Source organism: Cyrtonyx montezumae, unplaced genomic scaffold (genome assembly GCF_038088225.1).
Source record: "Cyrtonyx montezumae isolate F1298 unplaced genomic scaffold, pur_monq_1.0 scaffold_7, whole genome shotgun sequence".
In the NCBI taxonomy this organism is placed as follows: domain Eukaryota; kingdom Metazoa; phylum Chordata; class Aves; order Galliformes; family Odontophoridae; genus Cyrtonyx; species Cyrtonyx montezumae.
In genome coordinates this window covers 25,355,128-25,380,554 of record NW_027072078.1, presented here as the reverse complement: position 1 = coordinate 25,380,554, position 25,427 = coordinate 25,355,128, and the positions used below count along the sequence as shown (strand labels likewise).

Genomic DNA, 25,427 nt, shown 5'->3' with positions numbered 1-25,427 from the left:
CTTTTGGTTGACGGTGACCTGAGCACAAATTACAAAAGCAGGGCTTGTGTTTTCTTACTCTGTTGTGTAAAGGTTTGCTGTGTTTTTCCATCCAAAGCTCAGGTCACAACTGCCAAATGCTTTCAGGAAGAGACTGGGCAGCAAGAGAATTGAATGAGATGATCACATGGCAGAAAAATGAGGACAGTAAACAATGATCTCTAGGGAAGGAGTATTTAGTCAACCTCTTTAAACCTGAGCACTCTCTCTGTATTGTTAACGGAGTGAGATGGCTTATATCTTAGACAGTTGGAGGAATGTTTTTTCAAGAACACTGAGCCTGCTAGTTTGGGAAGGCCTGCAGTCTGGTTGGTTATCTGGCTTTTTGTCAAAGCTTATTCTTTATTTTTTCTCAAGCAAAACAAACTCATTGGGAAATCTTTTATTTTATTTTATTTTTTTGAGGCAGAGAGAAATTGAAAACAACGCCTTTAACACATAATGAAGATGCTTTTCCCTTAACCCAACCAGTTTTTTCCTGTAAGAAGTTTCTTTTCAAGGGATCTATTACTGTTTAATGGGACTGTGTTAATACCCTTGATGAGTGCTTGTATTTGGATGTGGTGTTCTGAGAAGTGCCGCTGTGCTGTTGTCACATATTTTCTTTGCTACCTATTACTGGTGCACTGATTTAATATTTAGCAGGAAAAGCCTACCATCTTCAGCACTGGCTCTTAAACTTCAGGTTTGAAGATGAACTGGTTCAGAATCATGAACAACTGTTTATGCTTTGTGATCTCTCAGTGATAAGGAATATGAAGTTGGCCTAAATACCTGTATTTAAGTTGGTGTAAGATTAGATGAAAGTTCCAAGCTGTTATAATCCTTGGCCTTTTTTCATTTTTTAATTCTCTGGCCTTTCTTCTTCATTTCTTTTCTCCTCCATGGTTTTCAAAATTCTTTTTTCTCTAACATAGAAACATTTAATGTTTAATGTTGATTTCAGAAATAGCCTGTGCAATGTACAGATCCTCTCCTGGTCGGTAATGGTTTGTGGAGGTCTGTTCCAGTAGCTGTCCTCTGGTATACCTTCACTTTTAGTTTGTTAAATGCTCTATTGTCATTATGCAAAAGGTTTTCTTAATTAGAGCTTTTTCCTCCAGTTTGACTACATTGGATGCAGCTGGGGTTTGGTAAAAATCTGTAATAGAAACCAGCCAGTCACTCACTGGGGGGGAAGTTTGGGGATGAACTTCCAAAAACTGCTTGTTGTTGCTTTTGTGTTAAATACAAGATCTCATCTCCTTTGCTGTAGAATTCTTTTTTGGTGGCGGAGCAGGGATCACAAAATTATGGTACTGTGGTGCACCACAACCAGAGCACTTGAAGGATGAGTTTAATGATTGGTTGAAACTCATTGCCATCTTTGTTTCTCTGTCACGACAGAAGACATTCTTCAGATGGCAGTTTGCTGTGTCCTTCATGATGAGGAGATGGAGAAGGGTCTTTTTCCAATGCTGATCTTGAGAGTTGTCAGTAGTGTAGAGAAAGCAAAACTTTATATCCTTAGAAACAAAAGTTAACAGAGCCAAAGGGGAGGCAGCAAAAAAGTGTCACCTTTTTCTGGAAATAGCTGTATGGGCAGGAGATGGGCTTTGAACAGAAAGCAAAAATTCCTTCTGCATGTATGCCTTTTTTTTTTTTTTTACATCACTAGTATTTACTACAAGGGCAAATCCTTGTGCTTTCTCTTCCTCTGTGTGTGTGCGTGTGCACGTTGTTAAGCATTAAGTTTAATCTTCAGTCTGGTTCCCATCATGGCTTTTTGTAGCTGCAGTGTAAAAGTTTTGCACCTTCCCCCCAGCTGGGAGCCAGCATTGTGCAAACTTGGCAGTTTCCATCTGCTTTGCCCTTAGTTCTCCCCAGTGTTTTGGTTTTGAGCCAGGCATCTCAAAAGAGCAAGATAAAAGTGGCTTATGCCACTGGCAAGCTGAGAGCAGAGTGTTGGTTCTTGGGTTTTAAGTAGTGTCACTTCAGTTAGCAAATGCTGCAAAAATGCTCTTCTTTGTGGAAAGGTAGCACAAATCTACATTCAGCCTTAATCAGTAGAGATTTTCAGCCTGCGTGCTGTGAGTCCGTGTCTTCATGCAGTGTATGTTTTGATAACCCAGACCCTTGGGTACGGGTGTCTCTAGAACATCATTATGAGTTCAGCAGACAAGCCTGCAAGTTTTAAGAAATGACTGTTCCCTTCTTCTTCTCCTCTGCTTTAAAGCTCTTCAGTATCCTCACTGACAAGCCTTAACTCAAAAGATTTGACTGAATATGGTAGCTTAAACTGACATGCTCAGGTAGTGGGTTTCTCTCTTCTCTTGGTTGATCCCTTTGCAAGTGCTCGCTTGAGTTGCCTGTGCATACTGGTGCAGAGGAGTGCACTACTGCCTTTACTCTTTCAACTCTATGCTCTGCCAGAACATGTTACACAAAACCAGCCCATAGCATACACTGATTTGTGGCAAGGATAGAGTGCATATCAGGGGAAACTGAGCTGCAAAGTGAGGTCATGTACTGGTAATGTTGGACTTGTGCTATGTATGGAGTTTGTACCTTGCATAATGTAAAAAGGATATATTTTTACAGGTTTACATACACATCATATAACCATGTGTATTCTTCATAAATGTGTCATTTGGTGGTGATACATGTATGCCTAGGGGGATCATAGGGGCTCTTTGAGGATTTTTCTCTTTTTCTAAGTTGGGGAAAAAACCCAGGGAATACATGGACTGATCTGTGATGATACCATTACCATTCCAGTGCTTCTGCATGTAACTTGTGTGATTGTAAGCATCATTATTCACAGCATAGAACTGATTAAACTTAGCTGTGGGTCTGTTATATACCACCTGTTATTTCTGGAGTATTAGTAAAACAGTTTCTTCACAGGCTGAATCTCACTAAGTCTGTGTTTGTTCTGAGTGCTGGGGTGGAGGTGCAGCAGTATCCACCCAGAGGAGTTTAGAACAGTGCTGCTGAGTGATCTTTACTTATTCCTTTGTTGTCTTTTTTTTGTTGACCCTCCTAGGCTTCGGCATATGTAAGACATCTCAAATTTGATTTTGATCCATTAGTAGTTGTAAAAATTACAGTGATTTAAAAACCAAATAAAACAAAACAAAAAACCCTATGAACAAAAAGCCCACTAATGATTTCTTAACACAAAGCACATATTTGGGGTCTTTCAAAATACTTTCTGTACCAGCAAAGTGTCACATTAGCATGTCAAACTTAGATCAAAGGCTTTTTAAAATGGTAATACTTCAATGCTTTTTGGAAACAAGTTGGGGTAGTCTTTATCTGTTCATTTGCTGTGCTGCTGCTCTCAGGATAAAGTAATTCTTTTAAGGAGAGCAGGAAAATAGCAGCTATGAAATAGGAATTGCTGCATCTGCAGTTTGGCTGGGTATGGAAACAAACATATTCGGAAGCAAAGAAGTATTCAGTAGTTGAGGGATTTGTTTGCATTTAACAAGAACAACTAAATGTCTGCCTAACTTTTGCAATGTTATTTCTGGTCTTGAATTTTTTTTATTTGTAGTAGAATGATAGGGATTAAATGACACAGTCCTGTGTGCAAGCGTGAATATGAATTCAGACTCTTGTTTGCAGATGGAATGCTTAAGGAAATGTAATAGAGACATTTGTGTTGTGCAAATGAACATTTTAACATACATACTATACTTGGAAACCTTAAACCTTAAAACCTTGAGATTTTCCATCCAGGTCTTTGCTGATTCATCTTACATAGGAGTAAGTAGTTTTTTAATATCATAAGGCTAACTTAAGGACTGTGCATGTGTGTGTGAAGGTCAGTTAACTTGTGAAGTATCTCAAGTCCCTCTTCATCTTTCTGTCATATGGATTTTACGTAAAGTAATGGGACTTTAAAACTTCTTGAGCAATTCTTTGTCTCAGTCCTTCTCCCCGACACATTCTAGGTCACGTTGGAGTTCAGGCCATAATCTACTAGTCCAGAATGAAGCAGCATATCTTGCTCATGAGCATTCTTTCAGAAGCTGTTGAAGTTGGAGCCTATCAGCTGACTCTTGGGAGTTTCAGAATAAGACTGAGTACTTTCTAATCTTGCTAGCAGTTGTATGTTGATTTAGTTTGACCTTTTGATTCAGTTTTTTGTTGAAGTCAAAAAATGACATTGGAAGCAGATCTTGATTCTTCTTTTATATACAACTTCGGTTTTGTATTTCCTAAAGATTGGGCAGTCACTTAGAATATTTTGTCCCAGTTTTCTCTTTGTTACTACCACTTGGAGAGCCAAAAGAAAGAAAACAAAACAAAACAAAGCCCTGATTTTGTAAATGCAGGAAGAACAGATCATTGGGAGAATTTCATGTGGATGGTGCATGAAAGGAAGCATCGGTCCCTTCTCACCCGTTCATGGTCCATACACGTGCCCAATGGTCAGTTCCATTAGTGGTCCCTTAGACCAGTTGAGTTTGAGTTCATGTTTGCTTTGTACCCCAACTGCCACCAGTTTGTTTGTCTTCCCATTTCTGTGCTAATCATTTTTTCAGTCACATTTATAAATAATGATTTGAATATAGTCTTCTTTCTTCTTGGTTTGCTTTGTCTCGGCTCACTCCATCTTAGCTGGCTTTAGCTCTTTAAACCTACTGAGCTGATGTTAAATGAGGTGTGTTGCAAAGTAAAAAGCCTTTTAGGCTTTCTTTTCCCCTGAGAACAGGTCTAGGCTTTCTTCTCAAAGCTAAACATTTCCTTGTCACTTTGCCTATTAGAAAGTTGCAGCCTGTGTTGTGAATGTTTTGAGAGCTCAGGCAAAGGAACAGAGCTCCCAGTCTGCTCAGCTCGGGGCTGCTTGCTGTTGTCCTGTTCTGCACGTGTACCTTCCCTGGCTTTTGGGTGGGAGGTGTATGTCTCCTTGTTTGTGTTTCTTTGCTTGTGGTGGACGCACGGGGTGGCAGATAAATATCTAATTGATGGATGCAGTTGTCAATGCTGTTCTCTTAGCTGTTGTGTTTTTCCTTTTATTATTATGCCTGAAACTTGAAATCATCCTCTGAATGCAAGATAGCCCTGGCATTAGTCCTGAGAAACAGCTTCAGATTTGGCAGAGAACAGTTGTTGAAAGTGCTGGTGGAGGCTTTCTTTGTGTTACTCTTAATTATCATTTCTTTCCCATTAGCTAGAGACAGATAATTGAACCTTAGCACTGGAAAGAACATTCTGAGGGAAACAGCCCTGCCCCAGGAAGGGGATGAACTGATGACCTTGTAAGCTGTTCTAGCTCAAATTACTGTGGCTTTTTCATGAGGAAAGGACAGAAAAAGGACCAAGAACACTTGGAGACTTTGTATCCATTCTGTGCCTAAATAAAGGGCAGACACATGGAATGTTTTTTCCACGATGTTGATTGTGTTAAAGGGGAATCACCGTTACTAGTAACACTGATCTAGGTATAAATACAAGGGATCTGTAAACAGCGGGGAGATGTGAACAAGGCTGAAAGAAAAGTGTGGTAGTGCAGCATTGACAGACTTGCTGCAGTGTGTGCTGGCGTGTGCATGGACAGCAGGACGGGACGTACTGAGCTGTGACCTGCAAGTCCCAGGAATGGAATTTGTGGCTGCAGCTGCTGTGCCTATCTGCGAGAGGGGGATCACCTTATCAGAAAGTAATTATTTTATGTAGGAAGTGGAATTTAGATAACCGAATTTTCCTTTGATCCTTCTTTTGTAAAGAAGGCACTATAGAACGGAAGCACAGGCACTAGAGGGGAGACTTTTTTTAATTGAGCCAGCTGATTGCATTACTGAAAGCAAAAAGAGTTTAGGATGTGTAGACCATCACTGTATTTCCCGTTGTTCCTCTTTGTGTCTCCCTGTAAAACTTGCCTTCTGAATCCTGGTTAGTTGTGTGCATAGCAACACGGCAAGCCTAGAACAGACGGTGCTTTAAAAACTCCTTTTACCTTTGGAAGAAACCTGCTGACAGTTTGGTCTTTTCATTCCTCCAGGTCGGATTCGTACCAGGAGACAGAGCTCTGGCAGTGCCACCAGCGCCACCTCAACACCGGCCGATACCCGAGGCCGCAGCCGGGCTAAAGTGGTTTCCCAGTCCCAGCGTAAGAAGTGTTTTATTTCTGGGGGAGGAGAACAAATAGTTATGAGTATATTTCTCTTGAATTGTGGTAGTGTCAGCTGAGAATTGGGCTCACTTCTGGTGAATGGTATTCGGGCATGTAACGTAATGAATCCCTGCTTAGCTAGCTTTCAGCGTATGTTCTTTCTGACAAAGGTCACCAAATCAGAATGTTTAGTTGCTGCATTTTTAACCTACTGTGCAGCAGAACTGCAGATTTTTGTGACATGCTAGATTAAACTTGCTCTGGGTCCCACTGAGGTGCCCTCTATGTCTGTAGTTAATTGCTGTCCTGGGTTCTTGCCGTGTCAAGCTTCTCCTGCTTATGTTATTATATTTCTGTATGCGTAACACAAACTGTCTAAAATATGTGCTTTAGCATCATTTTAATATAAAACATTACCTACTTTCTGTGGATATGGGGTAGATGGTTCTGCTGTCTTTATTCACATGGTACATCTTTGCTCCCTGACTTCCTTACAAGCTGTGGTTTCTCCCAGGAGCCACGTATACAGTGTTTCTGCATATTCGTCATGTGTCTAAAGAGAGCTTTATCACTCACACTTAAAAAGAAATTGAGGGGGAGGGAGAAACCTTTCAAGTTATTTTGCCTTATTCAAAAGCTCTGCTCTATTCGTGCCACCATTGCTTTGCTCTGTCGTGCTGAAGGTATGGGAAAGAAGTTTTATAGCATTATGTTAAGCAGGGATGGCTGCAGAGAGAAGTTATAATTAGGATGGAACTGAATGGAAGTCGTGAAGGAATTGGGGCTTTGGTGTTCTGATCTGAATTCCTATAGTTTAGAATCTAAAACTTGTTTCAAAGCCATACCTTGTCTTTTTAAGAAGTTTTACTGTAGTGAAAAATGACCAGGTGAAACAGTTTTAGATATATTTAAGCAGGTGTGGAGTGGTTCAGATATTATGGGTTTAATTTTTTTCATGCAGTGTACTTATGAGGCTGTAGGATAGTCACATCTGTAGCTGTTGTTGGTCTAGTTTGTTGAATCTTGATTCCAGCCTAGCGCAACTGGATGTGATCTTTAATCTTTAATCTCCTAAGCCAAGCATTACATGAATAATTAGTGAAAATATTAATATGTTCACAGGACCAAACTTGTATGCCTACGCATTTGTAGCTTTGTTTCAGTTTTACAGCATGGGCTTGGGGTGTAATTTAAAGCAGAACTTGAGTCTTGGTGTGGGTTAATATTGCTGAGAAGCTGTTAAGCCTTTGGAAATTAAATCACTTGCATTTGCACGTTAACTCACTGCATTCTGCAGGGGCTCTTGGAGTGGCACATTTGTGAATAAATCTGTCTGTGCATAGCATAAACCGCATGCTGAACGCTGTATTGTCTTCCTGTCTTTTAATCCACTTTTTGCCTGTCCTTTGGTCTGCCCTCCTAATCAAGGATCCAGATCAGCTAATCCTGCTGGTGGTAAGAAATATTTTCCCTTTCTTGCTTTCTCACATTATTTCCTTCAGTTTTTTAACTGCTAAGCTTTTAGATTCCTTCATTCTCTCCTAGCTATCAGAAGTTTAAAAAGCATTTTCCTAAAGTTAGATGCGTATGGCAAATGACCTAGATTGCTCCTAGTAATCAAACATGGTAGGCATAAATTGTGTATTGAAGCTGGCTCATTGTTACAAGCATTGCAGTGAAGCTCCTGGAGTTTAAACTTTAGATGGAAAATTCCTCTTACAGTTATTTCAGTGAGACACCACTGACATCAGTGAGTACTGCAGTGTAACTGAGAGGAGTATTGGCTTTCAGGGTGTGGATGTTGTGAGAGAGACTGGCATCTTTCACAACTGTTCTCACTTCTGGGGGGAGGATGACCCAGAACTGCATACAATATTGGGATGCATAATTTGACTGATTCAAAATGGCTTTGCCCAAAAAATGAGGGGAGCAAGCAAGTTAAAATAATACATGCTTTTATGGTATTGTCCGTCAGATTAGTAAAACTGTGTACCTTCTCAAATCAAGACAGAAGATCACCCTTTAGCTCTTAGTTAACTTTTGGTAATCATAACAGTATTTGGGACTTAAATATTTGGGATGTGTAGATACTTCTTAGAAAGCAAGCACCTTGAGTATTTGTTCAAAATTGTGAATTTGTCAGAGAACATTTTTGGAACATTTTTAGATGTGATTTTCCTTGCTATTCTAGCAACAACAACAAAATGTTAGGAATTATAATATAAATGCCAAATGTTCAGTGTGTCTTTTGTATAACTGAAGAAACAAAAAAGGGTTTTAAATCCCTTAGTCTCATTGTTCCTTGGATACCTTAAAGTCAGTATTACTTAATTTTCAGCAGAAATGTGTTACAAAAATAATATTCTCTGGGTAAAAATAATTTTATTGTTCAGCCTATTGAGTTTGACAGCATAAATATTTCAGACAAATGCCTGCTGCAGCTTGAATGTAAATACTGTAAATAAATCTTGGTCAGCAGACTAGACATCATGGCTTAGAAAAAATGTAAACTTGCCATGAGCAATTCAAACAGACAAGGAAAAATAAACTAGGTCAACTGTTCACCTTGCTAAATATTCTTTCTCCAGCTGAAAAGTAACTAATTAGCTTTAGTCAGACCTGAGTAAACCAGTATCTCTACAAATATAACGAGGTTAGTTTGTTTACCCTTCAACATGCTGGTTTGCTACTGTTGAGACAGTTCTTTTTTTGCTGGTAGTGTTTGTTTTCCTCACCGAATTACTGGAGGAATATAATGTCACCACTGTAGTGTGATGTGAAGATTGGTGAACTATCTTGCAGCAGCTTACCTATGCCAAAAGCTGTTTTTTCACTGCACAGCACTCCACATGAGCTAATTTTTGTTGCTGTTTGTTGAAGCAAAGAAGCCTATGGGCTGGATGTTGCTGCTGCATGGCTGCTCCTGGCATCTACACAAGCTCACTGAAATTCAGCTTAGGGTATTTCTGTACTGCAGTGTCTTTTTTGGTCTTGATATTGATTGGGTAGCACCGTTCATAGATACAGAATCACTAATGTCAGTGTTTATTGTCCACGGGCTTTCTTCTGTTATCCTTCTAAAGCCCATGGGGTTTAAATCCCATTAATTTTCTGTGTGCGTTGGGTCATACTGTTAGAGCTGATTGTGTTCCAGTTTTGCCATTAGAGTATTTAAGATATTGGGTTTGTTGGTTTTGCTTTTTTTTTTTTTAACTGTTGGTTTTCCTCATTTTTGGTTCTCTTCTAGCTGGTAGTCGATCTAGTTCTCCGGGTAAGCTGTTAGGAAGCGCCTATGGTGGCTTGAGCAGTGGAGCATCCAGAGTTCAGCCTGTGCCATCATCTTCAGAGAAGCGCAGCAAGATCCCCCGGAGCCAGGGATGCAGTCGAGAGACGAGTCCCAACAGAATAGGACTAGGTAAGGATAGTCACTGCAGTGACACATTAACCAGTGTGCTCAAAGGATGGGCTTTCCTGTTGAGTAGGAAACGTGTATGTGATGGTTGTCTTTCTTCTGAATTCCTCAGCTGGCAAGTTTTATTTAGGAAATTTGCTGTTTTTTTAGACACTGTTTCCAGAAATTCACTGTTATTTATTGTGGCTTATAGGAAAGCAGTTTTAATTTTCCAGATTGAGCCATAGTTTCGAAATGCCTGAAGATGTTATATCTCCTGTTTGAAATACAACGTGAGTGATGTTTTTAGGTCAGGCAGCAAAAACAGTTGCCATGAATATCAAAGCAAAAATACCTCATTTACACGAGTGGCTTATTCCTAAGACCAGCTGAGCAGTTTTTAGCAGGAATCAAGGGTGGTGAGCACATTCTGTGATTATTTAACAATTTTTGCTGCATAAATTGCTTCTTGTCTGGAATGTCTTGGGGCCACTTTCTTAGATGGTATTTAAAACTTACACTTCAATTATTCTGCTTCCAAAATTCTTGTCTAAGTGACTGTTGTGGAAATAACCCATAAGAATTTCTATTTTCCTATTTATCAGCAGACTCATTTTTTCTATGAACAGGTGGGTAAGCATCATCATATAGAAAGTTTTGTGTACCTGAATTGAGATTTAAAAGAGATTTTTGGTGGGCTAAGCAAGTAAATATTGTTTTCATTTAAAACTGTGAACTTCAAGCTTCTGTAAATGTTTCAATTTCAGAAATAACTGTTACTGTATTTTGTATCTTCAAAAAATTTATTGATAGATTAAGTTGATTGAAGTAATAGCGCTGGCAATTAAATTTTTAACATTACATTTCTATTTAGAGCATTTTAAGAGAAGTATCTTATTCGAGTATACTGAAATGCACTGAGTGTACACGCTGCTAGGAGTCATAAAAATACTGCATGGCTATCGTGATTGTTTTTCCAGTTCTAATAATGTTCTTAGTCTGATCTATCTTATGAGTTTTCTATGAAACTGTGCTTTTCTGTTCATTAATTTCAAAATGTAGTGTTTTCCAAACGTTAGAGACAGTGGTGCTGTCACTCTGCAAAGTAACATCGTTTTTGCAAGTAAATGAAGGATGATGGCTATTACCATCAGAAATGCTTAAGTTTATCATCGAGTCATGTGGTCCGATTTAAAATAGTGTTTAGCATCTGAAGGAAATTAACTTTGTGAAGTCCTCACTCTTGGGTTGCCTGCTTTCAGGTATATTATGGGAGCCGTGAAATCCTTTGGAATGTCAATGCTCTGATGTGCTGTCTGTGAACACAGTCAATGTTGTTTGAGATCGAGAGAACTCTGACATCTATCAGATGTATGTTTTCCACCCATCCTTGGGTTGATGACTGACCAAAGCCTGTTCTTTTAGGCTTTCAAGAGAGCAGTAGTTTAATGCTTGTGTTGGCTTTAGCATTCAGTTGCAGAAATTGACTCTTTATCGAATTTTGAATATAAGATTGGTTTGAATTGAGGTAACTTTTGTTCTGTCATGTTGATACCATTATCCCATTGTATTTATGACTTATAAGTAGCTACAGTTTTTGTTTTCTGTTGTGTTGCTTCAGTCTCTGTCTTTCTGTGAGCCATTTTTTTTTTCATTTGTTCATTTCATTAAATGGACTCCCAATCACCTTGATCCTAAGTATGCTGGTAAACTTTTTCACATTCTAATTCAAATATTTGAGCTCGTATATCATATACAGCATCAAATGTATGTGCAATCCTTTAAGCTCAGCGGGATTATGTGTGTGTTTGACAAGATGTGCTTAACCCATGGCCTGAAGCATCTCTCAACTTCCTTGGTCATGTTGTAGTGTGGAGGGTGCTGCGAATCAAGCTGTCAGAAATGGGTAATTCCTTAGTCCTGTTCATAACTCATCCATTGGGTTGATGTGTAGTATTTTGCAAGGGTGACTAGGAATTGCAGCTGGACCAGCACTGTGTGTACAAGAGTAAGCACACAGTGTAAGTCCATGCATGGGGTGGGGTTTTATACAACAGCCACCCACTGGAATTTATCAGCCCTTTTGGAAAGTAATGGCAGTGATAGGCTAATGGAGCCTTGCATGAGGATGCCTGTAAGCATCAGTAACTTGTTGCCAGATTAATTTCATTGCTGACCACAGATTCCATGGAGTATATTTCTCTTGTTTGCTGGAAACCTTGGAGATGGATGCTGTTGGATGCTCAGTCGGCTGTGTATCCTGACAGGTATTGCAGTGTGGGTGTGTGGTGAAGGCCAGCTGCCCGCTCCTCCCCTCAAGCCCATCATCAGAGTGGGGATATAGCTTCTATGACACCTCTCAGATTCTGAGCTTAGAAAGTGAGGAGCCAGATCTTTGATTGCCAGTTGGATTTGAAAGAAATGAGATTTGAGATGATGATGTCCTTCAGAATGTGGTGTGGGCCCAGTCAGCTAACACATACCATGCAGCAGTTTTTCCATTAGTAGTTATGCTGCATGTCGTAATTGGAAAGCAGAAGGCACTTCTTGACTTGTCTCTGCTGGGTGTACCCTACTGCAGTGCTTGGCATTGACTGCTTTGTCAGCATTTACAGACTTACTTAGAAATCATTTAAAACCACACCTTAATAAAATGTAGGCTTCTCCCAAGTGGTAAATTGATTAACAGGGGGATGATTGAGTTCTGCTGGTGGAGTTTGGGAATTCTGAAATTCTTGTCCTGTCTGTCTTGTCTTCCTTTGCTGCAAAGACAGACAGGCTTTGGGTATATGAGAAACTTGTCTAAATGACAGTGCTGCTGGGTCTTAATTCTGGCAGCACCTCAAGAAAATGTTCTGAATAACTGATACTCAGTCTTGTCAACACAGAACAGCAAAAAAAAAAAAAAAAAAAAAAGAGAGGGAGGGCAGATGCTGGGAGTCCTCAGCAGACTCATCATAGATTCATCATTTTGTTCTTCTCAGTCCATTCTTTTTTTTGTTTGTTTGTTTCTCTATTCAGTAACATGTAAATCATTGGACCATTGCTCATGAAATACACTGTTTGCTTTTGGGTTTTCTCTGTGCCGTCAATATTATGGTTCATCTGTAGCATTGTCTTATTAGACTGCTTTAATGCAGTTAAAGTTCTTTGTCTTCATACATCATGCTGCTGTTATTATCGGTAATGGAAGGAGAATGTGCAGTGTAGATCAGTTAATTTTTTTAATCATTCACAACTGCCTCTCTCCGAAGAGCCGTTGTAGGGCCTAGGGTTGCATTATAGAAGACTAACAAATCTCTTTTGAGAGAAATGACTGCTTGTACAAATGTGATGTGAAGGCTACCATTATCTACATAGAAGCATGAGACCCAAGAATGAGGAACTAGCTTCTAGAGAGCCTGCAGTTTGAAGCAAGTATTGTGTGGAAGACATCAGATTGTTACTTTCATCTGTAGTTCACCTTACAGCTTTATTCCTGAAAGCCTGACATGGGATCACTGTACTTGTGGACCCTAATATCAACCTCTTTGTTATTTAGTCTGCCTTACTTATTACAAGAACATCTAATTCACATAGGCATTTAGACATGTAGTGATCAAATCAGCTTGGTCACTATCTCATCTTGTTTTGTCTGACATCAAAGTTCAACCATCAGAACCATTAATTCATCTAAGAGATATTGATTTGGCTTTACAAATTTGAGAGGGATATGACAAACCAAGAACCTGGCAGCAGCTTATATTTAAATTTTAAAGCTTAAATATGAAAGTTTCTGTTGTTCTGTACTGTTTTGCTTGAAAGGATACTAATACAACCAAGGCATAAGTGACCATTCAAAATCAGACATTATTTTCTGGCATGATTTTTCTCACATATATAAATCTCCTCATCAAAAAGAGGAACTGCATAAATGTGTGATCTCCTTTCTTGGTGAGCCCAAAGAAGCACTTAAGTTCTTCAAAATAAATTCATGATAATTAGTTGCCATTTTTGCATCCAAAAATGTTTTATTCTCTACTGGGTATAGAGCTTTTTTAATAACGTGTTGCTATTGTCTTTCATATCAGTGGCAAATGATTTGCATAGGAATAAATTGTTCTCTTTATAAAAACTAAAGTTCAAATCCATAAAGTTAAGTAACTTTCTCAAAGCACTAGTTCTGTTTCTCCTCCATGGACAAAACTTCCAATGAAATAAGTGGGATTGGTTGTTACTGTGAAAGCTGCTTAATCTTCTGTCTTCTGTTGTGCATTTGGCCAAATGAAGGCTGCATATGATGAGTTGCTGTGACATGGCTGATAGGCAGAAGCCTGTTAGGGGAAATTGAACACTTTGTAGCTGCCAGACCACAGATAAGTCTCGTTGATGCAGGGTTTTGTCAAAGGAAAGAATATAGTTAAAGGCCCTCCTTATGTGTGCATGTGTCTCAACCATAAATATAAGGTTTTGGAAATGTTTGAGGATCAGAAGTTGGACAGCTGTTGTTTTAAAAAAAATAAAAATGAAGCTGCTTCTGTCTTAAAATTGAAACCAATTTCTAAGTTGTCTTTCAGGTATTTAGAGTCTCAGTGATTTTTCCCAGTATCATTTGTTAGAGAAAAGTCTGTTCAGTATGTACAGGTTTTTTTTTTTGTTTTTTTTTTTCCCCTAGGTTATTTGTTCAGGACAAAGTTATCCTTGCAAAAAACAAATCTATTCAAAGATATTATACTGGCATTGAGACAGACTTTTTGAACTTTTTAGTCTGGTTAAAAGTACTTCCTTGTTCCAGAGGGGTGTTTATCTTTTAAAGAAAAAATCTTTCATGAGGGTTTTTTGTAGCTTCATCTGTTTTGCATGCCTTGCAATTGTAGAGCTTCCCTAAATGACTGAAGATGTCCTGCTCCCCTTGAATGACAAAACTTGGATTGCTTAAGAAACCAGGGATTCTATCAACCAAACGTTTAATACTGATGAAATTTCACATCACAAACACAGCTCAGCATGTAACATAGTTGGTTTGTAAGAGTCTGAGCTGGCTGCTGTAACTGATGATTACTAATGTAATAATTACCGTAACTAACAGAAATGTGACTTGACTTTGAGCTTTTCTGTCCTCATTAAACTTGTTCACCTTCTCTGAAACTCTCCATGCTGCATGCTAGCACGGAGCAGTCGTATCCCCCGACCCAGCATGAGTCAGGGGTGCAGCCGTGATACCAGCCGTGAGAGCAGTCGAGATACAAGCCCTGCTCGGGGCTTTCCTCCACTTGGTGAGTACTTGTAGGCATTGGAGCTTTAAGGGTCTTTTTTTTTTCCTTTTTTCCTTGTTCTGATTGCCCCTTCAAGAAACTGTCAGGTGAAATGAGCTTGTTTCCTGTCTTCTGTTAGATTCCTGACACACTCCCCATTTCCAACCCTGTTTCCCTTCTGTTTTCTTCTGCATGCTTCAACTCTGGTTCTTAGCATTTCACTATTAGTATGAAAATAGTGTAGCCTGAATTTTGTTTTTCAGTTTCATTAAATTAGCTTGTGTGTGGCTGCCATGCTTTACTTCACAGCACTGATGGTAATTTATGGGAGAACAAGCTTCTGTTTTCTAGGTCACAGAGAAGTAGTCAGTACCACTGTAGTTTGTTGTTGAGTAAATCTATCCATGATCTGATTTTCTTGCAAGTAGGTACAATGTCATTTCTATTTTAAATCCTCCAATGAAGTGATAGAAGATCTTTTTTTGTACGGGTTTTATTCAGTGCACTTTTAATTGTGAGTTAACAAGCTGCACGTGCCATCTCATAGAAGACTTTCAAGCAGACAGAAATGAAAAAGCTCAAGTTTTAAAGGAGCGTCTCTGTCATACAGCTTGGGTATACAGTATGAATAGAAAATCTCATTATGTTTACCAGGATTTTTTCTGCTCAAGGATAAAAACAGGGTAGTTAATGTTTCTGATCAAGTATCACGTCATATGTATTCAACCAAATGCATTGTTTGTTGTACAAAAAATTTGTCATCTCAGACGTAATTAAGTGAAGTTTATCTCCAGGCCCTTTTCCTATATGTAATAATTAAATAGTTGTGCATGTGTATTAAAAGTGAGAAAGAAACTCTTAAATATTTAGTCAAAGCTGAAGGGTGTTATTCCAAGATCTGTTTTGCACACAGTTGACAAAATGCACCTTTAAGAAATACTGTGAAGTAGAACATAATATTTTGGACTTAATTCTGCACCAAATCAAATAGTAACAAAAGGTTATTAAAAAAGATAAATGGGCAAAATCTTCCTGTTTCGTTCTCATGGTTAATATGCTATGCTTCACTTAAACTTTTAAACCTGTATAGCTATTGTCAGTATTGATTCATTCATTCATATCAACTTCAAATGCTGTCAAGAGGAGAGGGGGTCATTGTCTTCATCCATGGGGGATCGTTGGCAAAATTTCTATTGATTTCAGTGATGTAAGGTTTTGGGTTCAGAACTTAATTATTTAATTCATTTAACTATGAAATAATCTGTCTGCAATTTCTCCATTTTTCCTGAGAAATGGCTGGAGTTCAACTTAGCATTCAGAAAATTTAGATAAATCAAAGATTGTATTGGTTGAAAGCAGCTGATTTGATACTAGAACCATAAAGGGATGGTAAATATGCAACTGTAGCTTGTTTTTACAGTTATCTGTGTATCTTTAATTTTGTATGGGGCTGTTTTCTCTAACCAAAATGTTCTCAACATGCTGAATGTCAGGACTAACTTGTTTATATTCTGTCATTTGCTCTGTTTCTTCTATTATAGTGAACATACATTGAGATACCATCTTGAGCCTTTCATCTTAAATTCAATGTATCAGTATCACTCTGTACAACCAAGTCTGACCTGCACACTGAATTTGAAATTCCAATTACAGATATGTATTACAGTGCTTGTAGCAAATCTCACAGTGGGGAGGAGGAGTGTTTCACTTTAATGAAGTTCAATTCAGTTCTAGGATTGCAGTTGTTATAAAATCAGGGAAATGGGGATGGAAGGTGGTGGAAAAGAATCAGTGTAATGGTAACCCAATATAGTTGCTATTCTGTTGTTCTTTTTCTTTTGATTTCACTGAATGCTATAAGCTGGAGCACAGCTTAAGTTCACAAACTTAATTCTGTAGCTTGTGACTCATTTGAAAGTAAGCTCTGTGTGTGTGTGTGTGTATATATATACATGTATATATAGCAATTTAAGCCAAAACAGGATGGTTCCATTACTATATTTTTAGAATCCAGTTAATCTTACATTAATCCCTAAATAACGTAGTCCATTTTTCCTCATAAAGATTAACCTTATATTAGTGAATTTTACTTAAGCTAGCTATATGTAAATGACAGGATTCTTTCATTTGGCAGTATTATGATCAGTGTCAGCGCTGACATCCTGACCTTGCAAGTTGCTTATTTTCAAAGCTTCCATGCAGATATGCATGTCTGTGCACCAAGATGTCTGCCGTTCCAAGTTAGGAGGCACGAGTGAACTGAGGGGAAATGGTTTTAAACTTGAAGAGGGCAGATTTAAACTAAGTGTTTGGAAGAAAGTCTTCAGTGTGAGGGTTTTGAGACCCTGGAACAGGTTGCCCAGTGAGGTTGTGAGTACCCCCTCCCTGGAAGCATAGATTCTATGATTTTTTTAATTATTATTGATTATTTCTATTTCTGTTTCTTGGTTCTTGATCTTGCAGTGAAATCCATAGAGACACAGTGGATGGCTCAGAAGAAAGCATTTGCAAGCTCAAAATTTTAGTTGAGGGTTCAGAACATAATCCTGTATTGACCCTGCAAATCTGTCACAACTTATGGGTTCAGTGGGATTGCTCTCCTGAATAAATGCATGTGTTCTACATATGTAAAGACCACATCGCATATTGTGTGGAGCTTTGGCCAAGCTGTCACAACCGGGAGAAAATCTAAAGTCTTTCTCATTTTGCTCACTTCTCTTTTATATTATTGGCATTTGTTTATTAATGCTTAACTAGAGACTTACAGTTTTTCTGTTGCCCACACGTACATACAACTGTCAAAGTTTGTTTGCATTGGATAGTGATGGGGTTTATTTTTTTCAGCTTTTTAACAGTGTTGTGATATTGTATCAGCAAGGCCTTTGAGTCTGGTGACAAATTGCTCACATGGAGGATCAGTGTTTCTTGTGTCAGTTGTTTTTTTTTTTTAAGTTAGGTGAACATATCATTGCTGGACGTAGTGGGAAAGCCTCTTCAGGAAAGATTTCTGTAATTCAGAAATGTCTGGGCTGGTTTTCCATCTACCTTCATAAATAACTAACTCACCTTTATGCTGAATCTGATAACTGAAAATCTCTCCAAAGGCATTCTGTGATTCGTGCACTGCTGACAACTGGGATTTGGAGTGGGAGCTGTATTTGGCTTCAGCTCTTTTACTACTTCCTGTTGCTGTTAACAATTTGTTTGTATACATATGGTATGATTCTAGATGTACGTGCATGCATATTCACGTGTGAATTAGATTCAAAAAGGATGTATGCAAAATTTGTTACAGCAGAAGAGTTTTGGTAGTAGCAACAGCTCCAATATGTGTGTTTATTTGAAGAAAGAACATTACGTCAAAACCAAAAGAGCTATAAGCAGTGGTTGGCTGACCTCCCTGTATGACTCCTTGTACTTTCAACTTTTGTGGTTATTCATTCTTTCTGTGAGCATTGGTTTTTTTTGTGCATAGGCTAGAATGTTTTGGAAAAAGACCTGCAAGCACAATTTCTAACCATTTACCATGGCTTCACATTGGGGTTTAGATCAGACACATCTAAATCCTGCTCTATGGTTATGTGCTCCATGTTGTCATGATGGCCATCTTCCAGATCCGTGGTTCTGGAATGGAACTGACAAACACTGGTTTTCTTTGCTGAAACTGCACTGGGTTTGGGACTGTTACAAATGAGTTTTGTCATGCATCGTGTTTATGGTCATGAGGGAAAGGGCGGAGAAGCTACTGATGGAGATGACACTGCGGGGCTTGCACTGTATCTGTTATGCATTCATATACAACATCATTTCCCTGTCACTATGAAACACGTTTACTGGTAGCATTCACGTGCATCCCCTTTGGATTGTGGCATTTTCTGTCTTGGGTTAAATGTGTGTTAATCCTGTGGGTGTTGCCATTCCTTCTACTTGCAGCTTCTCGACGTCATTCCAGGTCCACTAGTGCTCTCTCCACTGCTGATTCTGTTGGGCAGTCAGGTGAACAAGCGCTAACTGCATGAATCTGCTTCTTATATGTAGTCTTGTTTTACACCATTTTAACATTTGCTGTCATGTGCATCAGCCAGCACTTGGCATGTGCTTCTCACCGCTGCGAGGTTTTTTGTTCTGTTTTGTTCAACGTGGCTTTTTCTTTTTAATTTTTTTTATTGAATGTTTTTTGATGTTGTGTACTTCAGGAATGTTGTGAGCAGCGTTTAAACAAAGGGTGATCCAGGGCTTTCTCAATTTGCTTGGAAATTGGACCATTTGTACAGCATGGACTAAATCCTGAACAATGCAAAGTCCTTGCAATTTACATCTCTTTCCTCTTCAGCAGTGTAGCAGTTCCCAATGTTTAGGACAGGATCCCAGTGGGTCTCATCCCATTTATTACTAAACTTTTCAGACTCTTGACTGTTAATGGAAGTGCTTTGCGGGATCCTGTCTGCTACTCGCAATAGCATCAAGAATTAAGCACCTGATGAGCTTTCAAAATGAACTTTGGTGCATAACACGTGCTGATCCATCTTTCATATACTACTGAAGACTTTGTGCAAAGCACATGGAAGTTGTTGGAAAGAATAGTTCCTTTAATTTCTGTGGGCTTTGCATCAGTAGAAAATAGTGAGAAAAAGTCGCCTTCTCCACTCCTGTGCTGGATTTGCAGTTGTGGAATATTTGCAACCCCCTTTGAAAGCAGAATATTTCACTAAGAGACTTATTCAAAAATGAATGAGGGCTGCTAGTGTTAAATCAACAGAAACTCAACTGTATGTACGAAGATGATGTAGAAGATGAATTAGAGCTACACTGTTTCATTGGAAGCTAAAACTTCATAAGGAATTAGTGATACTAAAAGTTAGTAAACTAAGTTCCTTCAGGAAGGCAGTGAAAAATGTTCCTTTTAAGCGTAGTTAAATTGCTGTCACTTAATTAAAACTCTCTAAACGTTTCCCCCATCAAGTTGCTGCAGAAATGATGCAAGCAGATTTGACTATGGATGTTTCAAAGCAGTAGTTTGAATTTGTATTGAGCAAAATAATTGTCAAGATCAAAAAGGACTCTCAAATTAATTCAGATCTAAGCTTAAGCTTTTTTCTTCAGCTTCACATGATAGTTAATTCATGCTTGGCTCCACTGGTTTGGTACAAAGCACAATGAAATTCTATATGGCTATCGTTATCCTAAGGAAGGCTTAAGAAGTGGCAAAATCTAGGAATTTTGCTGGAATTTGCTGAAATTTTTCACCAAGCAACAACCACAATTAAAATAGCCAAAAGGAGAAGTGAGCGTGACCAGAGCACACACTATTCAGCTTATTTATTGACAGTAACACTGGGCTTGTCTCTAAAGGTTATTCTTGGAGCCAAACACATTCCCAGCCCTATGCTAGAGATGTGCTGAGGTCCCTTCTAAGATCAGATGTGTGCGCTGAGGTGTGGCAGCAGCGTGGGAAAAGCCCACAGTGATATGGGTGTTACAATTTTAATGGTCACTGCAAGAAGTATTTAAAAAATTTCCTGATAGCTATTGGAGATGGATAAAAAACAGCGTGCCACCTTGTACTTACCAATTTGATTAAAAAGCCCTGTTCTGTTTTGTTGTTTTTTCTTTTTATGCTGGGTATTTAAACTGACCTGAGTTGAATTACTTTGTCATTTTGTTCTTCATTATTTTTTTTTAATAAAAACAAAAACTATCTTCCCTTTTCTAATGTAATACTAAATTAACATGAAAATGCATGACGACATTATACAACGCTGTGTTATTTCAAAGCTATTAAAGGCAAATTCTGATCTCAGTAAGACTTGAATAGCACCATCAAGTTAGATGGTTTATATATAACTGAGTCCAGAACTTGTCTCAACGTTTACAGACCCTGTGTTGTACCAGGTATCATTTGCAATTAGCAAAATACTTGTCTTTTCTATATCTTTTAGTATGTGTCTCTGTAACAGTGACTTTAAATTCAGTTTGACTCAATGCATTATCGTCTTCTGTGCTTCTATTAAGAGTAAACAGATCTTTCAACTTTAGGGATGAAGTATGATTTCAACTGCATATTTGAAATGGTTCTTCAACCCAAGTGCATTAAAAAAGGGGATAGTAATAACACATACAACTTTTATTTCTTTGTGAAATATCATTTGATTACTTTTTGGCAGTAGTTCTAAGGTGTTTGTTTTTGGTTGTTTTTTCTTTTCCTCTTGTAATGTGTTTTGTAGAAATTGTGCTGTTGTTGAAAATCAAAAATGTCTCATCTGGTTGCATAACTGGGAAAGAGCAAGTTGTGGTAACACTTCTGAAGTAAATGCTAATCTTCATTTTTTTTTCTCAGAAAAATATTTTAGGTTTTAAAAAGTTGTCTTTATTCTCCCCTAAGAAGTTTAATCCTTGCTTGCACGTACTCAGGTAAAGCTTTAAAATTAGAATGACAGACTGGCAGGCTTCAGTCTCTGATTTGAATTATGCAGGGCAGTGTGAGCCTTAAAAGAGATTTTAGTGCAATAGGCTTCTAAAGAGAAAAGCAACAAAAATTTGTGATAAGCAAAACATTTTTCAAAAATAAAGTTTTTCAAAAATAAGTATAGCAAACTGCTGAATATTACATTCAACGTTGTGGAAATCCATGATGTAAACACATTTCAATGAACAGTCTTCTTCCTTCGTTAAATTAGATATAGATGAACTACTGAAAGACCTGTGTCTGCATCCAGTGTGGGTCAGCTGATGTTCTGTTAAATGGATTAGTGCAGCTTGATCTGTGCACCTCTGAAATGCTGGCAGAGCTCTAATTGGCACATGTGGTGTAAGCTATGTCCCAGAGGGAGCTTTCCCAGCCCTTCTGGAGCAAAGACAGCCCCAGGTGGAAACAAAAACTTGAAATGTTGAAACCAGGCTCTTTCTGGCTATAGACTGGAGCCAGGGTTGCATAAATAGGTCTCTGATTGGGAGGGGCTGTATTGCTGGAGCCTGGCCTGTGGCCTCGGTTGCCAATTCTGCTGTATCACTGCTTGTGATGGCCTTCCAAATACGTTGTTTTGCTCGAAGAAACTCGTTTAGTAATGTTTTTATCAGACTCCTGGCAAATGGCAAAGTAAACTAGTGATTATTGGGAATGTGAGTGGCATTTGGGACCCAATGCTGTTATTTTGGATGCTATTGAGAGCTTTGCCATCGAATTCATAGGGAGACAAATGATACTGCATGATCTAAAAGAAGTAATAATTTTGTTTTATCATAAAGCTTTTAAATTGCATTTCAGTTCAGTGTACATTTAAGCTGCTTTGTAAGGACAGCAATAAAACAAAACTGTAGTAACTTCACAGACAAAGAATAAACCTTATTTTTGTTCTCTGAGGGTTAGGGAGATATTCTGGTTAATCAAGCCTTGCAATATAGGATAGCTGATGATGATCTCACATACTTGCTGAGAACAAGCTACAAAAGATGAGTGCTCCAGTATTAACATGCTCTGACAGTGGGCACGACTCTTTTTCAGAAGTTAATGAGAAGTCTTCAGATAATTCCCATCAGAGCCAGAATGGGACCTGCATGTCTGCCTCTGACTTTAAAAGAAGACTTAAAACAACTTCTGTTAAAATGAAACACAAAGTAGATACTCTTCTTCTTCTCTCACAAACAAAACCAAAACCCAACAAAAACAAAAAGACATGCCCTGAGGATCTGAAATTGTTTGTTGGGTGCCCGAGACAATAGTTTATTTCTTACTGTCATGGCAAACTCTGTAGAGTTGTGGATAAAAGAGTCTTTAATGAAAAAGCACTGAGAGTTCCCAGATCCTTTGGGGAGAACTGTTCAGACACCTTATTAGGATTCCAAGTGAATGTGAATTTACTTAACAGTCCCTTCCAATGTTGTCTTTTGTGCAGACCGGTTTGGACTCGGACAGTCAGGCAGGATGCCTGCTTCTGTGAATGCCATGCGAGTCCTGAGCACAAGCACAGATCTGGAGGCCGCTGTGGCTGATGCACTGGTAAGAGGAAAAATACAAAATGCTTCCGACACCGGAAAGTGGCTTAAAGTTACCTGTACGTACATTCTCCTCTTTCTAAGTAGCTTTGCTCTGGTTGTGCGGAGTGTCTGATGCTGTAGAGTTAGTTATCTTGTGTTGTGTTGTGCACGAGCGTATCAGCAGCAACGTTTTTTTTCCTCGTTCCATGTTAGCTCTCCAGTTGACAGACTGATGAGGCTTGATACTGGAGCTGCAAGAGAAGCTGAATGAGCTGTTTGTCTCGTATTTTGCTGTTGAAAGGTGTTTGCTTCAGTGTATGGGTGCTCAGCACCTGCAGTGTGAGGGATTTCCATCGGTTCTGTTAGCTGTACGAGGATTTTGTCTGGAAAAGAACTAAGAACTCTGCATTTTCCTGCTCTGTTATTTGCACCTGGCTAGATATTAGGATCAGCTCATAGCTTGGCTTGTTTGTAATTGGTATCATTTTGTGCAGTTAAACTGAAGTGTGTTTGCATAACATTATGCCATTATTTTCTAAATATTAAGTGCATTTCTGAGAAAATCTGGTTTTGTCTTTTTTTTTTAATGTATTGTCCTGTATAATCTTACAGCAATATAAACTCTCTTTTGTAGAATACATAGAAGTTGAGTGCCATCATAAACATTTGGATTTACTTTGGTGTTTGGGGAGACTGAAGGTGTTTAGAGCCAGGAGCATTTGCTCTGAAGTATTATTTGGGTTTCAGTGTACTAGACCTAGGCTGAGACGAGGATTTCCTGATATATCTGAAGCAGATATCCTAGGTCTGTCTTGGAGAACGAATAATGTCCTCAGAGTTTATGAAGTAATTTTTTTTCCCCTTTATATTCTAGTTTACTTTCTCTAAGAGTGGCTAACATCATTTTCCTTCTCATATTCAGTCATCACCTAGCTCACCTCACCTCCATTTCTAGAGTATTATTGGAGTATTCCTAGAAAAGTTTTTTTTGTTGTTGTTTTTTTTAACAATTTCTCATTATACTGAGTTAGGGTAGTATGTAGTGGTGCTGTTGCATTTAGTGGGCAAAATTGTTAGTAGGCATTTTCTTCATTTCCAGATTCAGCAGATCATGAGCCAGTTTTTGCTCTCAGCATCTCAAATTTCCCACCACAGCAGCTCACAGCATAGTCATAGGTGATAGTTTACCTGTGTAAATGAAATCAGACTGTATCCCTGAATGTGAGCTAAGGGAGGAGGAGAGAGGGTCATAGTGCTGTTCTGGTTCACTGTTGACCAGTTAAGATTTCTTGGTGTGACTTCAGCTTAGACTTAGGAGTTCGCTTCTAAATATTACACCCTTTTAAACTAAGTAACTTTAGTTTGAAGTATTAAAATCCTATTTACAGATTTCCTTTTTAAATGTTTAAGTCTAGTTGGAAAGTAGGTATTTTAGCTACCTTGATTGGTGTAAGTTGATCAGTTTGAATTTGTATGACTTCCAGGGATGTAACATGATTTTGTTGTCCCCTTCTTTCTCACCACCTCAGTTTGTTCTTTTTTTTTTTTTTTTTTTTTTTAAGTTTCTTCCTCTTGACAAGCAATTTACAAACTCTATTTGGGCTCATTTTGAAAGATTAGTGTGATGCCAGCTTTTACACAGCAACCTTGTTCTCAAACAAGTGTTCTTTTTGCTGTATTAAGAAATAATAATAACAACAACAAATAACTTTTGTAGAGATGGCCTTAGCCAAGTTTAAACAAAACACTGTCACCAAAGGTCACGCTGTAACCTTTGCTCCATGCATATAATTCTCATTGGATCCACTGCTTCTTTTGAAAGCTGGACTTGGCCTAAGAACACACTGTCTATACTGTGAATCAGTGCTTGGATCTGTCAGGACAGCTCAAAGGGTGATGGAATCTTTGGTGTTAAGGCCTTGAAGTCATGGGCTACAGCCAGCTTATCTTTAAAGAAGTTAAGCTTCAGAAAGAAAAAATAAAAATTGCAGTGTAAGAACTGTGTTGAAAGAGAACTTGGTTAAGTGAAGTTGTTCAAATGTGCTGTGCTGTAGATAGTGGTTTCCTGACATCAGAATTTCTGTAAGACTTGAAAAATCAAAAGCTACTCAGAATGTGTGGAGAAAGAAATCACTACTAAAGACTGATATCTTCCAGAAACAGCGTTTCTGAAAAGCAGGCAGAGGCACTGCATATATAGATGTCCTCAGAAACTTAATAACAAATGATTTCACTTCCAAGATCTAATAGAAAGTGTAGGATATACAAGTTATTTCAGCAGATAGGAAATAAAGCCAGGTGTTATTTTACCCACTTTTATTTTGCATAAACTGTTGTGTTTTTTTTTAATTTGCTAAGATGCATTTGCTATACATTTTTGTTGCAAAAACAAAAACCCTACATAAGCTTCTGACATAATTCTCTATGCTTTTTCCCACCCTTCAATATTTTCCTGCCTCTACAGCTGTTAGGAGACTCCAGGAGCAAGGTACTAGTGCTTTCTTGACTTTTTATTTCTACTTTCAACTTTCTCTACCCTGTTGCTAACACCCATAATACCACACTTGAGTTAATTTCTTGACTTCAGTCTTGCAGTCCTACTGTAAGCAAATCTGTTGGCTTCAAGTATGGAAACTGCAGGACTGGACACTGGAAGGAATTCTGTATCAAACATTTTAGAATTTAG

At 38.4% G+C, this 25,427-nt stretch overlaps 1 protein-coding gene across 5 annotated transcripts in view; it reads left to right on the top strand.

Annotated features, from left to right (window-relative positions):
• The window catches only part of CLASP1 (cytoplasmic linker associated protein 1), a 144,174-nt gene that overhangs the window by 75,605 nt on the left and 43,142 nt on the right, over positions 1-25,427 (top strand). For 2 of the 5 annotated variants that reach the window (XM_065750798.1, XM_065750799.1), the window contains exons 20-23: positions 6,032-6,139; positions 9,390-9,557; positions 22,660-22,763; positions 25,206-25,229. In XM_065750798.1, the coding sequence (XP_065606870.1) occupies positions 6,032-6,139; positions 9,390-9,557; positions 22,660-22,763; positions 25,206-25,229 (404 nt within the window). Of the gene's footprint in view, positions 1-6,031; positions 6,140-9,389; positions 9,558-14,680; positions 14,789-22,659; positions 22,764-25,205; positions 25,230-25,427 lie in introns of all 5 variants that reach the window. The other 3 variants (XM_065750800.1, XM_065750801.1, XM_065750797.1) reach the window with 2 other exon arrangements.